This window comes from Moschus berezovskii, chromosome 12 (assembly GCF_049115385.1).
Source record: "Moschus berezovskii isolate FMDL1 chromosome 12, NW_MosBer_1.0, whole genome shotgun sequence".
NCBI lineage: Eukaryota > Metazoa > Chordata > Mammalia > Artiodactyla > Moschidae > Moschus > Moschus berezovskii.
In genome coordinates this window covers 69,661,201-69,680,754 of record NC_142471.1, presented here as the reverse complement: position 1 = coordinate 69,680,754, position 19,554 = coordinate 69,661,201, and the positions used below count along the sequence as shown (strand labels likewise).

The following is a 19,554-nucleotide window of genomic DNA, read 5'->3' as shown; positions in this document are numbered from 1 at the left end:
TTTTTGTCTGCATTATATCAGTATCCATGATGACAATTAGGTCCTCTAATTACATTCCTTCACATAAAGGAGCACAATAAATCAATGCACTAGTAATAACTAAGTGTGTACTGTGTGCCAGGAATTATTTATAGTTATTTACATATATTAGGGCTTCTCTGGTGGCTCAGATGGTAAGGAATCCACCTGCAATGCAGGAGACCTAGGTTCAATCCCTGGGTCAGGAAGATCCTCTGGAGGAGGAATTGGGAGCCCACTTCAGTATTCTTGCCTAGGGAATTCCATGGACTGGGGAGCCTGGCAGGCTACAGTCCATGGGCTCACAAAGAGTTGGACACAATCGAGCAGCTAACAAACACGCACACATACACACACATACTTTTTCAACACCCTTTCCTCATGATAATTCTGTGAGGTAGGTGCTGCTAGTATCTCTGCTTTACAAATGGGGAAATGGAAACGCAGAAAGCTTTAGCAAGTTGTCCAAAGACTTGCAACTAGAAAATTTAAACCCAGGCAGTCTGTCTCTGCAATATTTGCACGTAATATGCTATCTGTTGCACTATGGTATTTAGGGATAAGGCTATCATTAGGAAAGTTCTTAAGAAACCAAATTACAGAGAAGAGAGCTGAGTGCTGTTACATGGGACAAATACGTGCTTAACCTGCCTGGGTCCTTTTGGTAACAATTCTAGGATTCCTTTCTGCTACTTCTATAAAAATACTTTCAGTTCAGTTCAGTTCAGTCGCTCAGTGGTGTCCAACTCTTTGCGACCCCATGAATCACAGCACACCAGGCCTCCCTGTCCATCACCAACTCCCGGAGTTCACTCAAACTCATGTCCATCGAGTCAGTGATGCCATCCAGCCATCTCATTCTCTGTTGTTCCTGTCTCCTCCTGCCCCCAATCCCTCCCAGCATCAGAGTCTTTTCCAGTGAATCAACCCGTCGCATGAGGTGGCCAAAGTATTGCAGTTTCAACTTTAGCATCAGTCCTTCCAATGAACACCCAGGACTGATCTCCCCCAGAATGGACTGGTTGGATCTCCTTGCAGTCCAAGGGACTCTCAAGAGTCTTCTCCAACACCACAGTTCAAAAGCATCAATTCTTCTGCGATCAGCTTTCTTCACAGTCCAGCTCTCACATCCATACATGACCACTGGAAAAACCATAGCCTTGACTAGACGGACCTTGGTTGGCAAAGTAATGTCTCTGCTTTTTAAATACTTTATGTTTTCCTAAAAGGTACCTTTTAGTTCTTATTACCCCAGCTTTTCATTTTTGTTAATAGTAATATCCTTTTAATTGCCTCAGAGATAGAATAGCAGGGAAAGCATTTAGTTTCTTTCTACTTTAAAACCCTATGGTCTCTTGACCCATCACCTTAGATCATTGGATCAGATTCCAGCCATTTATGTTTATATGTTAATCTTTTTATTTTCCACTATTGCAAGAAACTTTCATACTCATACAAAAGTAGACAATAGTAAAATGAATGCCTATGTACATGTATTACTTAATGTCAATAATTATAAAATCATGGCCAATCTCAGTTCATCTTTACCTTTATCACTTCTCCTATATAATCTTCAAGCAAATTCAAGACTATCGTTTTATCAGTAAATAATTCAGTTTGTTTCTGAAAGATGAAGACTTTTTATAAAAATATAATAATGATGCTATAGTTTTAAAAGTTAACAGTAATTCCTAAGTCAAATATCCACATGCTATTGAAATTTCCTATGAAAGTTGTTTTATAGATTTTTTAAAATCAGGATCCAAATAAGATCCATATATTGTAATTGGTTGGAGAAGGCAATGGTACCCCACTCTAGTACTCTTGCCTGGAAAATCCCATGGATGGAGGAGTCTGGTGTGCTGCAGTCCATGGGGTCACTAAGAGTTGGACAGGACTGAGGGACTTCACTTTCACTTTTCACTTTCATGCATTGGGGAAGGAAATGGCAACCCACTCCAGTGTTCTTGCCTGGAGAATCCCAGGGATAGGGGAGCCTAGTGGGCTGCTGTCTGTGGGGTCGCACAGAGTCGGACATGACTGAAGTGACTTAGCAGCAGCAGCAGCAGCAGCATTGTAATTGGTTGATATCTCTTATTTATAGGCCTTATATCTTTTTTAGTTTATGGATTCCTCCTACTCTTTGATTGGTGGTTTGTTTTTTTCTTTTCCTTGCAGTTTTTTTGTTGAGGAAGCTAGGTTCTTTTAGACATTGAATCTTGGGTATTCACTGTCAATAAATTTTGCTCTAAGTTTTAAAGCCTTTCTATTAAAAAAAATTGTTGACAATTTGTTCTCTCTATTTTTTAGAGAGAAGCTAAGCAGAAATTCTTTTTTTGTATGAGTTAGATAACTCAAATTTCATGATATTTTTTCTTTTGTAAATCTTTTAAATTATCTTTGCTATAAAATGTGTTTTAAGGTTTATGCATTTTATGCATTTTTTACCTGAAATTGGTTTGTTTGTTTACTTTTGTAGCCATTGGAAAAGAAGTTTGTCCGAGTTTCAGGAGAAGCAACTATTGGACATGTAGAAAAATTCCTCAGAAGAAAAATGGGTCTTGATCCAGCTTGTCAGGTAGAGTATATGTATGTAAAAAGTCAGGGGAAGGGACTGACTTCCCTGGTGGTCCAGTGGCTGGGACTTCACACTCCCAGTGCAGAAGGCTTGGGTTTAGTCCTTGGTCTGGGAACTAGATCCCACATGCTGCACCTAAGACCTGGCACAGCCAAATAAAAACAAATATTAAAAAACAGAAAGTTGTGAGATTACCTTTAGCATATTGAAGAAAGAACTGTCTCTAGGATTTCAGGCAGTGGCTTTTGTTTTATGACATTGTTCAGTTCAGTTCAGTCGCTCAGTCGTGTCCGACTCTCCACGACCCCATGAATCAGCACGCCAGGCCTCCCTGTCCATCACCAACTCCCGGAGTACACTCAAACTCATGTCCACAGAGTCGGTGATGCCATCCAGCCATCTCATTCTCCGTCGTCCCCTTCTCCTCCCGCCCCCAACCTTTCCCAGCATCAGATGTTATAAATAGTTATTGAATATTGGTATACAGTGATCCCTACCCCAAAATTTTAATCATATTTGACTTACTGGCTGTTTCTTGCTGCCATTGATTACCATCTCTGGGTGTCAGAGAAAAGCTGAGGATATGAGAATGATTAAAGAGCTTCTAGAGCCTCAGCTCCAGCTCTTTTATTTTTGATAGTAGAGCAAAAGTATATTTTTCTATCCATTCAGTCTCTTCAGAGGCCATCCTTGTATCAGTATCTAGCTCAGGACACCTAGAAAAGTGAAATATCCATCTAGTATAGACTGTTATTTTTCTAAGGATTGAAAAAGATCTTCCATTCTTGCTGTATAATACTTTTACAAGATGAAAATCTCAAACGTCATGTATTATTGAATATAAAGTATAAATATACACATGATGTTTGAGATTTTCATCTTATAAAAGTATTATACAACAAGAATGGAAGATCTTTTTCAATCCTTAGAAAAATAACAGTCTATACTAGATAGATATACTCATAGTTGGGCTTCCCTGGTGGCTCAGAGGTTAAAGCGTCTGCCTCCAATGCGGGAGACCCGGGTTCTGTCCCTGGGTTGGGAAGATCCCCTGGAGAAGGAAATGGTAACCTACTCCAGTATTCTTGCCTGGAGAATCCCATGGACGGAGATGCCTGGTAGGCTACAGTCCACGGGGTCGCAAAGAGTTGGACACGACTGAGCGACTGAACGGAGCGGAACGGATACTCATAGTTTGGTAATGTGGGCCAGTGAAAATGCACATTTATATAGTTTTGCTGTTTCATTAGTCAAATTTAAAAGGGATTTTTTGTTATTTTTCATCATGTGTAAAATTTCACAGAATAATTTTTTTCTAAAATATCTATTTACTATAGATTAAGTTAGTAAATATTTTAAAGCTAGCTGAAATTTTGCTATGCTTTTAGTATCAATATCTGTTGATATTATATATAATATATAAATATATATTGTTAATACATATTGTTCAGTCATGTCTAACTCTTTGCAACCCCATGGACTGTAGCCCACCAAGCCCTTCAGCCTGTAGGGATTCTCCAGGCAAAAATACTGGAGTGGGTTGCCGTGCCCTCCTCCAAATATATATTAAATGCAGCTAGATGTGACTTCCTTTACTGACTTTGATATCATGCTAGCTATATCTCATGGCAACTGAAAACTGGAAATGACTTATTTATTACCTTTAGTCTGTATTTTGGTGAGAAATAGATAGCTGTTGACAGAATCCTGAACAAAGAATTGTGAGTGATCCCATAATAGTCTGTTATTTCTAAGAGCAGAAATCAGAAGAGTTGCACCTGATTATATACAATAAGAAGTGGCACCCAAGAGGCTTTCTTTAGGGTATAGATTACTTCCTCTGTGGTTAGATATTGATCAGAGCCATTGATAAATTTCACATTTGGTGTTTTAAGAAATTTGGTTGCCAAAACTCTAAATTGACTCTATTGTATAAAAATGTGGGTTTATTTTTTTCTGCATTTCATAGAATTCAAGGCTTTTAACATTTTGAAATTTGTTTCAGTCTTTAATTTTCTCTCTCAGCTCTTGGTTCTCTAGGTAAATAGTTTTTTCTAATTCAGGTACTTTATAACTTGTAACATTCATAAATTACTATTTCACCAAAATGTTAAAATAATAAAACAGATAATTATCACTTATACAGACCCATTTATGACTAAAATTGTTGAAGCTTTCTAAATCGAAGAGAAAATAAGCAAGAGTTACACTTCTAATGTGAATTAAACATTGAGCTAGTTAACCATTCAGTTCAGTTCAGTTGTTCAGTCATGTCCAATTCTTTGCAACCCCATGGACTGAGCATGCCAATGGTTAATAGTTAACCATTAAACAAAGTAGTTAGGAGAAGGCAATGGCAACCCACTCCAGTACTCTTGCCTGGAAAATCCCATGGACGGAGGAGCCTGGTAGGCTGCAGTCCATGGGGTCGCTAGGAGTCGGACACAGCCGAGCGACTTCACTTTCACTTTTCACATTCATGCATTGAAGGAAATGGCAACCCCCTCCAGTATTCTTGCCTGGAGAATCCCAGGGACGGGGGACCTGATGGGCTGCCGTCTATGGGGTCGCACAGAGTCGGACATGATTGAAGCGACGCAGCAGCAGCAGCAAACAAAATAGTTAACCATTAAACAATAATAGAAAATGTATGCTTTGTTTACAGATATATGACCTTCATGAATGGTTATTTACTAGCAGGAATGAATGATTACTAAGGGATTGTTACTTGATAAAATACCTTTAAAGATATTTATTTGTGGCAGATAAACATAAAAGAAGATAGTTCTGAAAGATAAAAAATATATAGATCACGTGTTCTTAAGAGATTTAAGTTAATTCAAATCAGAAATCAATAATTATCTGAGTGGATTTTTTTCATATAGATATCCCAGTGTCTTGAATTATCATGGTTGATTTAGTGGTGTTTTGAATTTATTGATGTCTTACTGTATCTTCTTGTTTTTCTTTTTTTTTTTTTTTACCAACTCTTGTGGTATATTCCTTTGTACTTCATTTGATCTTATTTTTGGTTTTATAAAATGCTTATCACATTTATCACTAAATATTTTCTATATAAAAGATGTAGTAGTAAATTTTGAATTCATCTTGTAAGATAGGGTTTTTTTCTTAAGATTTATTTATTCATTTTACTTTTTGTCTGTGCTGGGTCTTTGTTGCTGTGCGCAAACTTTGTCTAGCTGCCCTGAGCAGGGGCTACTCTTCCTTGCGGTGCTCGGGCTTCTCATTATTGTGGCTTCTCTTGTTGCAGAGCATGGGCTCTAGGCACATGGGCTCAGTAATTATGACACATAGGCTCAGTAATTGAGGCTGTACACAGACTTAGTTGCCTCAGGTATGTGGGATCTTCTGGACCAGGGATAGAACCTGTGTCCCCTGCATTGGCAGGGGGATTCTTATTCACTGGACCAGCAGGGAAGTCCCGATAAGTTCTTTTTTATTATTGTTTATTTAGTATATTACCTTAACGCTTAACCATACCACTGAATTGTTTCCAAATCATTTATTTTACGGAGATTCTAATGTGTCATATGGTATATCCCTACCATTCATTTACTGTTTATTAGTATTAAACAATCTGTGTGTTTGGCATCCAGTACAAACATGAGACAGAAAATTCATGCTGTCAGGCAACTCAACTGTGTGGGAAAGATATAAAATGACAATAGGCTATGATGAGTGCAACAGGAGCACAGAGTGAATGATTTAGCTCTGAATTTGTCAAAGGATTTGCAGAATGGATTTTTTTTTTTTTTGGCCAGATAAGGAAGAAAAGAACTTTCTATCAAAGAAAAGAGTATGTGTGAACAAAGAGGGATGAGTGTGGCACTGGCTCATTCAGTGAAAAATTCTGTCTTGGAAGCTTTAGTGTGATCTTGCTTTTAAAAAGTTAAGGGTTTTTCTTCCCTTAAGACTATCTTCACATTCTGATTTCTGCTCTGAGGTTCAGAAATATTGTAGTTATCCTTCCTGTCTTAAGACTTAATACTCCAGAGGTTAGAAAGATTATGCAGAAAAGAGTTAACAAAGCAGACCCGAGGCTGCTGTCTTTAGAAGGGCTGGCTGACAAGGTTGGCCCTTGCCTAGCATCTAGGGAGCTGGCTTGTAAAAAGTTCCCTGCACTAATATGAAAACTTACCTAACTATTTTATGTTTCCCTGTGCATGGACTGAACAAACAGTGAATACCTGCTTTGCTTCTGGGAGTCTGGAATTTGGTAGTTGTTAGGCAGAGAATGCCAACATGACCAGGCCTCAGTACAAACCCTAAACTCTGAGCCTCAAGTGGGCTTCCCTGGCAGAGACACTGCACAAATTGGCTGCATTTCTACTGCTAGAGAAAAGAGTATTGTGGGAGTATTGCTTCCTGGACTGGGAGGGAAGAGCAAAGGAAGCCTGTGAATGGATTTCTCCAGACTCTCCCTACATCTTTTTACCTTCCTGATGATCTGACTGTATCCTTGCTGTGTTGCTGTAGTAAATCATAGCTGTGAATATGCTGAGTCCTTCTAGCTAATTATCAAATATGCGGGTCATATTTGTGACATTCTCAAAGATGTAACTCTGTTTGAATGAACTAAGTTAATCAACAGGTAATGTGAGAAGCAGTTTAAATGTTTCTGAGGAGAATGGATATATAATTTATGATATACTTCATAAAACAGAACACTATGCAGCTATTAAAGACAGAGTTAACTATGCATTCCAAAAGATGTCCATGTATATTAAGGTTTTGGTGTTTGTGTGTGTGTGTATGTTTTAAGAATATGTAGAACAAAATATGTGACACGATCCCATTTCTATAAAAATAAAATCCTTGCATGCACACATAGCATCTGGGACCATATGCATCAAACTGTTAGTAACTGGCTAACCTCTTGGGATTAAGTTGAAAATTTGTAGTAACTAAGTCATAAATGTATACCACATGGTGAAGCCCGCTAAGAGTGGTGGTCTCTGGCTTGCTGGATACTTAATAAAAACATGTTAGTTTCCAAGGTCTGTAATTTTTCTTGGATCTAAGTTCTGTGTGCAAGATCAGAGTCCTTTTGCAAACAGATATTGCTCTACCAACTTTAAAACTGGTAAGCATAAAACAGGAGTTGTTACTAATTGGAGGTTATTCATTGTGAGATAGCACAGGGCTTGACAAACTGACCCACAGGCCAAATCTAGCGTGCCATCTTTTTATAAACGGTTTATTATCTAGCCCTTTATAGAAAGTTTGCCAATCCCTGACATGCACTGATTTTTGGAAATAGACAGACCTGGAAATAGACCTGAGTTCAGATCTGAGCTTTGCTGCTTACCGGCTTTGTAATTTTAGGAAAATTTAATGTCTTTACTTCTTAGCATCCCTATCTGCAAAGTGGGGATTATAATACCTAACTCACAGGAATGTGAAAATGATATGAGATAACATATGTAAAATGTATAAGTGTAACGTATGCTGTGCATAGTGTCTGCTCAGTTAAATGTAGGTACTTTTTATTCTTACCCAAGCATGCTAAAGGTTTTAGGGGGGTTAACATGTTGGCATTGCATAGGATTTTTAGAGTAAACAGAATTTGAAGTTAAGAATCTGGTTAGGAGATGATTTCAGTGGTTTAAATCTGAAGGCAGCACTTGAAAGAATGATATGAAGTTAAAAGTTATTATGAAGAAAGAAGCAACAGGTGTAGCTGATTGCATGTGAGAAGAAAGGAAAAGGAGAAATAGGAGTTAAGAGGTGGCCACCTCATGCGACGAGTTGACTCACTGGAAAAGACTCTGATGCTAGGAAAGGTTGGGGGCGGGAGGAGAAGGGGACGACAGAGAATGAGATGGCTAGGAGTCTTAGGAGATGGAGTCTGTTAAATGATATGTGTTAATAAGATTTTGAGGACCTGTTCCCATTTGAAACAGTGGAAAAGGAATACTCAGTGAAAGAGCATGTAAGGACTTCATTTCTGTTTCTAGCAAGTGAGTGTACTGGAATCATATACAATATAGTATGTAACTATACAACCATATTGTTCTGTCTAGTGCATTCAGTATAAAAGTAGATTTATCTTAGAGCTTTGACATTACTAAAAGAGCTGAAAAGATCTTGTTAAGATTGTTCTACCCGTAAAACACAATGCCTTATTGTGTACTTTATATCAGTGTTAGACTTTTCATTGTTGGAAAATGAGATATTCCTTAATAAGAAAATCATTCAAACAACTAAAGATTGCCTTTTGAAGCATTATAAGTCCTTAATCACTGTGTCGTGGAACTGTTCAAAAATATAATTTTCTGTGCCATCTTATGCTGAACATATCAAGTATGATTTAACTTATTCTGAGAGATTCAAGGAAACCATTGGGAATATCTGCTGTAGTGTTCTGTGTTGTGCCGTGTCCTCTAGTGCTCATTCCATTTTATTTGTAAATAGTTTCTAAACTCCTTCGTAAGAATGTTTAATCAGTCTAAAATAGTTAAGTCAGAACTTCCCTGGCCATCCAGTGGTTAAGACTACGCTTCCAATGCAGGGGATATGGGTTCAGTTCCCAGTTGGTGAACTAAGATCCCACATGCCATGGCCAAAATAAATAAAAAACAAAATAGCAAAGCCTAGTCTAAAAATAATTATATCGATCTTCCTGTTTTTTAATGTGGTTTTTTGAAGCAGGAAAGCAAATTTATACTCTTATTTGCCTGTAGGTAGACATCATCTGTGGTGATCACTTGTTAGAACGGTATCAAACTCTAAGGGAAATTCGACGTGCAATAGGCGATGCAGCAATGCAGGTAAGTCTACCATATTTATGCCTAATGGGTAAGTTAATTAATGAAAGAAGAGTGTTCCATGTTACCAGGGTTTTAATAAACATTCTATAATTAAAATTATCTGGACTATAAATAATAAAACTAATGGTTACTGGATGCTTACTGTGTGTCAGGTACTTTTCTAAATGATTTGTAATGATGAGCTCTCTTACTCATCATAGTTTTATGAGGTAGGTATTCTTTTATCCCCAGTTTTAAAGATAAGGAAAGGTACAGGTAAGGTGGATTTCCTTGGAGCTCAGACGGTAAAGAATCTGCCTGCAGTGCAGGAGACTTGGGTTTGATCCCTGGGTTGGGAAGATCCCCTGGAGAAGGACATGGCAACCCACTCCCGTATTCTTGCCTGGAGAATCCCATGGACAGAGGAGCCTGGCGGACTGCAGTCCATAGGGTAGCACAGAGTCGGATGTGACTGAAGTGACTGATCATGCACGCACAGGTAAGGTACAGAAAGGACATGTAACTTATCCACAGTGAGTAAGTGTGTGAGCCAGGGCTCAAACCCCAGGCAGTTTGATTCTAGAGGCCTTTTTGCTTCTCTGTCTTGTACTGCAGTAGAGCTTTGAAGACTGCTGGGCAAATGTATCTGCAAGGATGTGTCGTTAAGAAAAACTTGCGGATACTTGTTAGTCTGTAGAGATTTCACATACCATTCCTAGCTCAGTTGGTAAAAATCCATGGTAACTGTTAGGATATTTTAAGTAACCTATAATGTGAGTGGGAAGTATAGTGTGAACTCTAATAAGGATAAATGAAAGCAAGATAAGACCTACCATTTTAATGAAGAGAAAATTCCAGTTTCTTTTGGAATTTTGCCCTCTAATTCTGAAATCCTTTGGGGAATCAGATAGTTGACAGAACTGGTGTATGGAGATTAAGTACCTTGCCCAAGATCACTTGGTTAGTTAGCGGTAGAATCAAGGTTCAACTGTTGAGAAAGTTGAACTTAAAGCTTAGGATCTTAACAAATTGGTAGCTGAATACTTATTTGGGTAATTATTTGATTATTCATACATGTTTTTAGAAATATAACACTGTACTAATTGTTTATATTTTAGTAACAAATAATTCAAAAGATCTTCATAAAATACAAAAGTAAAATTGTTTCTTAGCTAAGTAAAGCATACTTAGAGGTAGAAACAAGACATTTCCTAAGATTTTTATAAAATCAGACTGTAGAAATCTTAGAAAATATTGTCTTTTTTAAAGTTAAGCTTGATTAGAAATGTAAAAGGCTAGGTATAAAATCCCAAAGTCAATGGAGTATGTAGAAAGTATGACTTCAATTTAAAGAATATTTATAATTAAAGTCCTCATTGATAACTGTGTAAGTGTCATGTAATCTCAGGACCTCTTTGCTAAATGAATAATACATCTCTGCAGTGGGAAAGCTAGGAGGTAACACGTGAGGGAGAGAGTGGGAGGAGCTCAGATCTGACAGAATAAAACCATGCAGGACTTTATAGACTGTAGTATGAACTTTGGATTTTAACTGAGTGAGGGGGGAAACTATTGATTGGAGAGATTTGAGCCAAGGACAGAAGAGACATAATCTGACTTGTCTTTTAGAGGATTTACTCTGGTTAGATTGTGTAAGAAGACCATGAATGGAAACATCTAAATATATAAATATTATCAGAATATAAACATAATAAACATAGGTACAAATTTGAATTATAAAGATTTTCTCGTTTCATAAAGTGTAATTTTATACATGTATTGAAGTTGTTTTGAGATTTTAAACAGCTTGTAATTCTGAAACAACTATATGCAAAAAATTGACATTCTCTAAAATGTAATTTGTATTCATGTAAATATGTTAATAGGATCCTTCTGTGTGTGTTAGAATACAAATTCATTTACTTTGATTAGACTAATTAGTCTAGAAGAGATCTGATGATCTGTAGGCCAAACATGGTATGGGATTGATTGTACTTTATTTGGCTTATTCTGTGTTTTAAATATTTTTTGAGTTTAAATTCCTTTAGCTAAGCATCTGCTATATGGTTTACCACTGGTCTCAATATACCCTATTTGACTACTTAACTGACTCACATATTCATTTATGGTACTTCTCTGGCTTTTGTGGGTATTTGAATTTGTGAACCCCTTTCTAGAATTCTGATGAGTTTTCACTGGAGTTGCCAGTAACAGAAGCCAGATTGCAGTGAGTTGAATAGTGAATGAGAAATGAGTAAGTGGAGCCATAAAAAAGCTTAATAAAGAAGAAAGAAAGTGTGGTAGCTAGACCACAGTTGGAAATGCAAGGCGTGTATGCCACCACTCCCTCTAAATGTTGCTCAAAGTAGGCCCATTGCCCATGGCATACTTTCTGAATGAGTCTTCTTTTTAAGCTAGTTTTTCAGTTCATAGTAGATTACAAATAGCACCTTAAAAAGGTAGGTTGCTTACTGGGTTCTGCCTTGGCGAGAGCACAAAGAATTAAGACCCGATATCAAGAAAGGAGACATAAAGAAGACTCATAAACATGATATCTGGAGTCATTTAGTGTTAAGTTTCCCGACAACCCCAGAGGACATCACTGTGTTATATAGCACAGTACAGTTACAGTTCAAAATGATGACTCTGGGTATCAAAGAAAGGGTGTATTGTACTGAACAGTCTTCAGGAAGGAAGTAAAATGTATCATGTATTAAATGGGTAAGAGTTCTGAAGTTTTCTCACTTATTTTAGTTGTAAGCTGCATTTATATGGGAAATAAATGTTTTATTTCCTAGCAGATACATGATACTCCGTAACAATTGAGTCTTTCTTAGAGAAGCCCAGATTTGGGTGATATATTAAGTAATATGCAAAATGAGAAGTTTTAGTTCTTTTTGGAGAATTGTTTAGCCACAAACAACCTTGACAAACTGTGGATACTGGTAGTTTCAGGATTTTCTTCTAAGAGTCATTAAAAAGGCACACTAACAGGGAGTGTTTGGTTATGAGGTGAGTAGATAAGCAAGTTTCTTTATCTTGGACCTTTATTCTCTTTAAATCAAAGAATTTCACATTAGTGTTGGGTTATAAAAAATGAACTATCTTTGACTTGATCATATATGTACGTGGTTTTCAAGTAACTGCAGAACACTTTTATTTTTTTCAGGATGGTCTGCTGGTCCTTCATTATGGACTTGTGGTTTCTCCTTTGAAAATTACTTGAAGATTGTAAGAATATTATGAGTGGGTGAACATAATAAGGAGGCTTCTGCAGGATTGCATTCTCACCAAAGATTTCCATGAAACGTGTAATTGCTATCATTTTGTGCTGTTTGAGATGTAACTTATCTATTTTCAGCACCAAGAATCATAGGAGTCTTATAGGATTTTTAAGTATAACTTGGAATGATAGAATGCATCTGTTTAGTGAAAGATCTGTTTAGTAAAGTCTCTAGTAAGTGACTATATAAAAAGCATCCATAGCTCAGGGGGAAATTTTTTAAAGCATTTACTTTTTATGATTTCAGATACTTTGATATAGATTTTGTTTCCTAATCTTTGAGGTAAATCAGTCACTGTTTTGTCTTCATTGAGCCATTCCCCTTTCAAGTTGGTGATTGGGATTCTGCTCTTTGGAATGGCATCCGTTGGGCAGTCATCCAGTTGGAAAAGAAGTGTGCTTTTGAACTGAAAATTTAAAACCAGACTCTGTTAAATTACAGATTGTGGAGACCTGGATTCAGTCCCTGGGTCGGGAAGATCCCCTGGAGAAGGAAATGGCAACCCACTCCAATATTCTTGCCTGGAGAATCCCATGGATGGAGGAGCCTGGTGGGCTACAGTCCATGGGGTCGCAAAGAGTCGGACACGACTGAGCGACTTCACTTCACTTCACCTCTCAAAGACCAAAACTATGGGCCACTTTTGTATGTTGCCGTCATATTTTGAACTTATGTCTTTTTTTTTTTAAACAAGCAACACTACTAAAGAGATATTATCCACTTCTACAAGGGATGAATTCTAATTTTTTTGTGTGTGAGGATACTGTGCCCTGTAGGGTTTAGGTCTTCAGTGTAATGAAGGCATCTTTAACATATCTTACAACAAGGGGTGCCTCTTTGCAACATTTTTTTGAATGTTAGTTTGATTAACATTAATTTTGAGTACACAGTGTGATTGTCAGTACCTTGTAATGGTACTGCTTTTGAAAGTAATTTAAAAATTTGAGTGAATTTAAGGTTTACAGAATACTTGTTCATTGTTTCCTCAGTAATGTTTCCTCAGTTTAATGTTCATTTTCCCATTTGTCACTGGGATAAAGAATACGGGTGTTTGAGAGATCACTCACTTGCATGCAAAAATTTCCATTTTAAAGATTATTTTGCCTAAAGTTAGCATTGTAATGCTTTAAAATAAATATTTTGTAAAGCTTATTTCACTGCAAAATTTCCAAATCTGCATAAAAACAATTATAATTGGAGAAAGGTTGACAATTGTTTTATAAAGAATTTATGAATTCTGTATAAATTTCTTCTAACATTTAATACAATTTTTTAATAAAAATTTATTTTAACCTATTTTGAAATGCTTGTGTTTATTGAGGATTTTTTTTTAAATAACTAAAACTCTTTAAGGGACAAGACAGCCAAAGCAAAGTTAAACTGTGCCATCAAATAAATATTTTATAAACATCTTTCCCTGGTTATACTGGATGCCTTTATTTGACAGTAGACAAAGTAACAGCTATGGAGTTCACTGCCTCATAAATGTCTCTTGCACAAATTACTTACTATTTTTGTTCTTGTCCCGTGTTAACATCTGTGTTGGGGATCTCCAAGACCACTCTCAGGTTTAATGGTTCACAAGAAGGACTCATGGGACCCAAAAAGTTATTATGCTCTTGGTTATAGCTTCTTACTATGAGAGGATACAGATTAAAATGAGCAACAGGAAAAGTTATATAGGGTAGAGTCCAGGAGAAACCAGGCACAAGCTTCCATTTATCCTCTTCCATTGGAGATGCAAGGAGAGTGTTTAATTTTCCCAGCATGATATGTGAAGTGTTGCCAACCAGGGAAGCTCACCTGAGCCCTAGAGTCCAGAGTTTTTACTGGAATTCAGTCACATAGGCATGCAGCCTTGATACCCTAGCACCCTTCCAGTAGATAACCTGATACAGCATGTCCCAGGTACATAAAAATAGGCATTCACCATAAATCACATTGTTTACATAAACTATCTCGTGTGACCAAGTTCTCAGGCATACTAATGTTATTTCAAGGGCTCAGAAATTATGATTTATAGTAACATGGGAAGACACTTATTTTTTTAAAGCAGAGTATTATATGTAATTAATTAAAGGTCCATCTTGTCAAAGCTATGGTTTTTCCAGTAGTCACGTATAAAGGTGAGAGTTGGGCCATAAAGAAGTCTAAGCGCCAAAGAATTGATACTTTCGAACTGTGGTGTTGGAGAAGATTCCCGAGAGTCTCTTGGACTACAAGGAGATCAAACCAGTCAATCCTAAAGGAAATCAACCCTGAATATTCATTGGAAGGACTGATTTTGATGCTGGTAAAAATTGAAGGCAGAAGGAGATGGGGATGACAGAGGACAAAATGGTTGAACGGCATCACCGATTCAATGAATGTGAGTTTTGAGCTAGCTCCGGGAGGTGAAGGACAGAAGCCTGACATGCTGCAGTCCATGGGGTCGCACTGAGTTGGACACGACAGAGTGACTGAACAACAATAACATCAAGTGTAATTATTTGACAAATATTTCTTCAATAAGTCAAAAGAATATCACTAGTGTGGACAACAAAATTAAAATTAGAGGAAAGTGGTCTGCCTTTAAGGAACTTGCAGCCTATGGATTACTCACATCTCAGAATCTTACCAAAGGCAGATACTAGTAAATACTATGAGAGTCACAAAGAGTTCCACCCTTTCTTTTTTCCCTCCCCCTTGAACTTAACCTCCAGGCATCCAAAAGAATGAATTTTATCTGGTTATTTTTATTTGGCTTGTTGTTACTACCAGACAGTATACTAAGTAAGAACACTGATTTAAAAATCAGTTTAAACATCAGTAAAAAAAAAAAAAAAAGGTTTAAAAATTGGTACTTCCAAAGGCAATGTGACCTTGGGCTACATCAGTAGAAACACAATTTTAGATCAAGGGAGTTAATACCTCTAATCTCCAATGCATCTTTTATCCAGTTTTGTGTAGCATACCTTAGAAATATTGACAGATGGGAAGGCAGTGGGATAGGGAACACTCGGAGAGACTCAGAAAACAAGAGCAAGCATTGACCAATTGCTTCTATCTTGGAGAAGCAAAAAATTTAGCGGTGAGAGGCCATATATGGTAACTGTCTTCAAATAACCGGAGGGTCAGACTTAGATGAGGAAAAAGCTCGAGCAAAAACAAGACAAATGCCCTGTCTTATTGCCTTGAGTTAGCCTTACTGTTTCAAGAGGGATTTTTGCTAGGAACAAAAGCAGAAACAAAACTAAATCCTCAAGTCTGCACAAATAAGACTACATGAAGTACAGATTCCAGAGTCTAGATCAATGGCTCGAGAAAGATTTGTTTGGCACAGTTGTTAGGTTCTCTGTTTTTGCTTAAGCCCTTTCTAAGCAAAGATATCCAGGGGACTAATTTGTAATAATAGTAGTCTGACAGAATGTGAGCTTGGCAGTTTTCTCAGTTCCTCCCTAAATGCCATCCCAGTCTTTTCTCTCTGGTATGATCATTTCTTCTGACCTTGGGCTTCACTGAGCTTCCCCTCTGCTTCCACTGCATTGCCCTTCCTTCTTGATTGAGTCAGATACAGTCTTATCTAGTTCGACAGTCTCTCCTCTGGATTCAAACTTGTTGCACACACTCACACAGTGACTCTTCTACGGCAACTGTGGCTTTGAATTCTTGGAAGTGATGCCACCAACCAGTTTACTTTCCCTGTTCAGCCTACACAAAGTATAATCTCAGTGATTCAATCCTAGATAAATAGTCTTCTAAAATGACCAGATTATAATTTCTTATTAGATGTATATGTGACTAATTAAAAAAAATTATTTTTTCCTTTTCAAGTTCTGATAGTTGGCAACCTCTCTGGTTTATTTTGTTATCTTGGAAGGCTCTGTTAATAGAGAAGAATCAAGCTGACTCTGAATGTTCATTTTTGCTGTCTATCATGGTCAAAGGGTAGGTCCTGACTTTTAAACTTTTTCAATAATGTTGTGTACGTGAGTTTGATTATTGGCCTCTCTTCAAAACTGGACAGATGATATCTAAATTTTTATTATCCATTGAGATTAATAGTCCATGCATAAATGAAATACCATATTGATCTTCTGAAAGCTTGACAGGTATTTATTTACATAGAATGGATATTATGGTTTGATCTTTACTGTATATTTGTTTCATTTTGATGGTACCTGTGGTTTTACAGGGCTTCCCTGGTGGCTCAGATGGTAAAAGAATCCACAGGCAATGTGGGAGACCTGGGTTTGATCCCTAGGTTGGTAAACTCCCATGGAGGAGGGCGTAGCAACCCACTCCAGTATTCTTGCATGGAGAATCCCCATGGACAGAGGAGCCTGGCAGGCTATAGTCCATGGGGTTGCAAAGAGTCGGACACGACTGAGTAGTTTTACACAGGTTATTATAGTGTTACTATTTTTTTTTAAGTAAGAAAAGTTTTTTCTTCTAATATTTCTAAGAAAATGTTTTTCCAAAAGAAAAGCTGGTTGAACAACATTTTAAATCAGAAGATGAAGATGTTTGCCAGGAACAGATTTTTTCCCCCCAGTAGGCCTAGAGGCAGTATTTCACATTGGTTAAGGACATGAATTTTGAAGCCCAGGCTCACAGGTTTGACCTCCAGCTTTGTTATTTGCAAGCTGTGTGATCTTGAACTTTTATATAATTTCTCTGAGCTTTAGTTTTCCATATCAGTAAATCGGGACAGTTGTACCTAACGCAAAGACTTGTTACAATAATTAATGAATGTGTTGAGCACTCAGAATAGTGGTTGGCATATAGTCTGTTTTCAAATTCAGTTATGGTCCTTTGGTAGTCACATCTTAGATTACTTTGCTGAATTAGTTTCCAACGAATAAGTAGGCCCGTTAGTATTAAAAGATCAAAGTTAAACCATGTTCTCCCTCCCCATTTTCTGTCCTGTATATTTTCTATATTCACTTCGTTCTATTAATAACTGGACCAAGTGTGGGGATACAGGCCCTGGAGTTGGACCTGAATTCTGCTTTCACCTTAGTTCTAATCTTAAGTTTGCTGTTTCTACTTTACAGACTAGGTTAGGCCATGGACAGACAATTTCAGTTGCCAGAGTCGGGTTCCTTTTGCTGAGCATATGTCTGACTAAAGATAAAGATAAAAGATTGTCTAGTCCTAAAGGACATCAGGAATTCTATATGTCATGTATAAATTCTTATGCCTGGAAATCATGAGGGATGAAAGTTACCCCTCATTTATTCACACATATGGCCTAGCCTGAGTTAAGTTTGTTTTTATAAGTACTTCTAAGGAAAGAGCTGCTTTTTTGCGCTGTGTAATAATCAGCAATAAACCAGACCGCTACTGATTATATTCTAAAATTCCAGCCGTTATACTAATGATTTTGGTTACAGTCTGCTGAGCATTCTCTAACCCCTAGGAGAATGTGATAAAACTGAAAAGTCTCAGAACAGAGACCACTTGTCTCATCAGGGAAGACGGTAGCCATGTGGTGATCTACAGTAATTAATCAATGAGGAAGCAAGCCTGGAGACCCTTCCAGGATCAGTCTTCATTTTCTTTGTAGCCTGAGCTCTCTCTGTTTTGTTTTATTCAGAATCACTGAAGCACTGTAGAAACGTAATTCTTTAAATATCTGTGGTATGACTCACTCTGTTTTATTACAGCCTTGGGGTGTGTATGTGTGTGTGTGTGTGTGTGTGTGTGTGTGTGTGTTTCAAGGGATTTTAAGAAAGAATTGATAAATTTTAGCTAGTTCCCACCCCCACCTAGTAAGCTTGTGAAATAGCATAAAACATGAGGGCAATCCAATCAACTTCTAAGAGATCGATAGAGGAGGAGAGCAGCCTTTTGATCCACATAGTAACCATTCTTTTCTCCCTTTAAGTGTATGCAGCAAGGGTTGGTAATGTAATAAAAACAGCCCTTTGTTTGACTGGATTCAGTAGCACTCACCCCATTTGCAAATGGCATAGCCATGTGAGATATTTGAAAATAGCAAAAGGCATGATGACAGCAGCTAACCTGTACACTTAAATCTGAACATGCAGCAAAACCAGTAATGTACTGTCTAGAAAGAAAAATAAAATTTCACATAGGAACTATGTTTACAAAGCTCCCCTCAGTTATTTCCATTTTAAATTAGCACTGTGCTTTCAGTATATCAATTTATTTGGTTCCAAGAAACAAAATGTGTTCTTACAATTTGGATATTTTTAAGGAACTTACAGATTTCTGATGATATAATAATAAAAATAAAATTAGCTGGAAATCAGTGATAACTGCTCATAAGCAAGCAACATTTCTAGCTATTCTCTCATTTACATCCAGGGAGATTTCTGGCTTTTTGTCCAGGCTCTGTTTTGAAATCAATACTACTCTTAGTAGATCTGGCTTAATGTGTTGTCCAAATGGAATTCCTTCTACTGGGTTGACCCAGGTGGCTGTACATAATGGCCTCAGCTGGAGCAGAAGGTATGGTAGACGTCATAATTATTTTTCTGATAGTCTCATAAATTCTCCAACAGTGGGTTCTTAAAATTGAGGTGAATTTAGATGACATAAAATTAATCATTTTAAAGTGAATAGTTCAGTGGCATTTAGTACATTTGCAGTGTTGTGCAGTCACCATCTATATCCAGTTCCAAAACATTTCCATCATTCCACAATAAAGCCCCACTTCTATACCCCTCTTTTCTAGACCTAGCAACTGCCAATGTGCTTTCTGTTCCAATGGATTTTAAATACATTTAAAAAACTATCTCATGTTTGCCTTTAGATCCATGAGTGGTTGTCTGGTCTCCCTGCTTATGTTCACAAGTAAGTTCTAGAAGTTTATCTCCATGACTGCATAACTTGTATTATTTCTGGAGATAAAATTTGGACTCTAAGTTTCTAGACTATTGTTCAAATTTTGTCCCCC

At 37.3% G+C, this 19,554-nt stretch overlaps 1 protein-coding gene across 1 annotated transcript in view; it reads left to right on the top strand.

The window, feature by feature from the left end:
* Positions 1-13,960, top strand: part of PCGF6 (polycomb group ring finger 6) — a 28,865-nt gene extending 14,905 nt beyond the window's left edge. Inside the window, exons 8-10 of the mRNA XM_088842296.1 lie at positions 2,498-2,596; positions 9,301-9,387; positions 12,536-13,960. Of these exons, the coding sequence (XP_088698422.1) occupies positions 2,498-2,596; positions 9,301-9,387; positions 12,536-12,592 (243 nt within the window). The 3' untranslated portion in view covers positions 12,593-13,960. The remainder of the gene's footprint in view (positions 1-2,497; positions 2,597-9,300; positions 9,388-12,535) is intronic.
* The last annotated feature ends 5,594 nt before the right edge of the window (positions 13,961-19,554 follow it).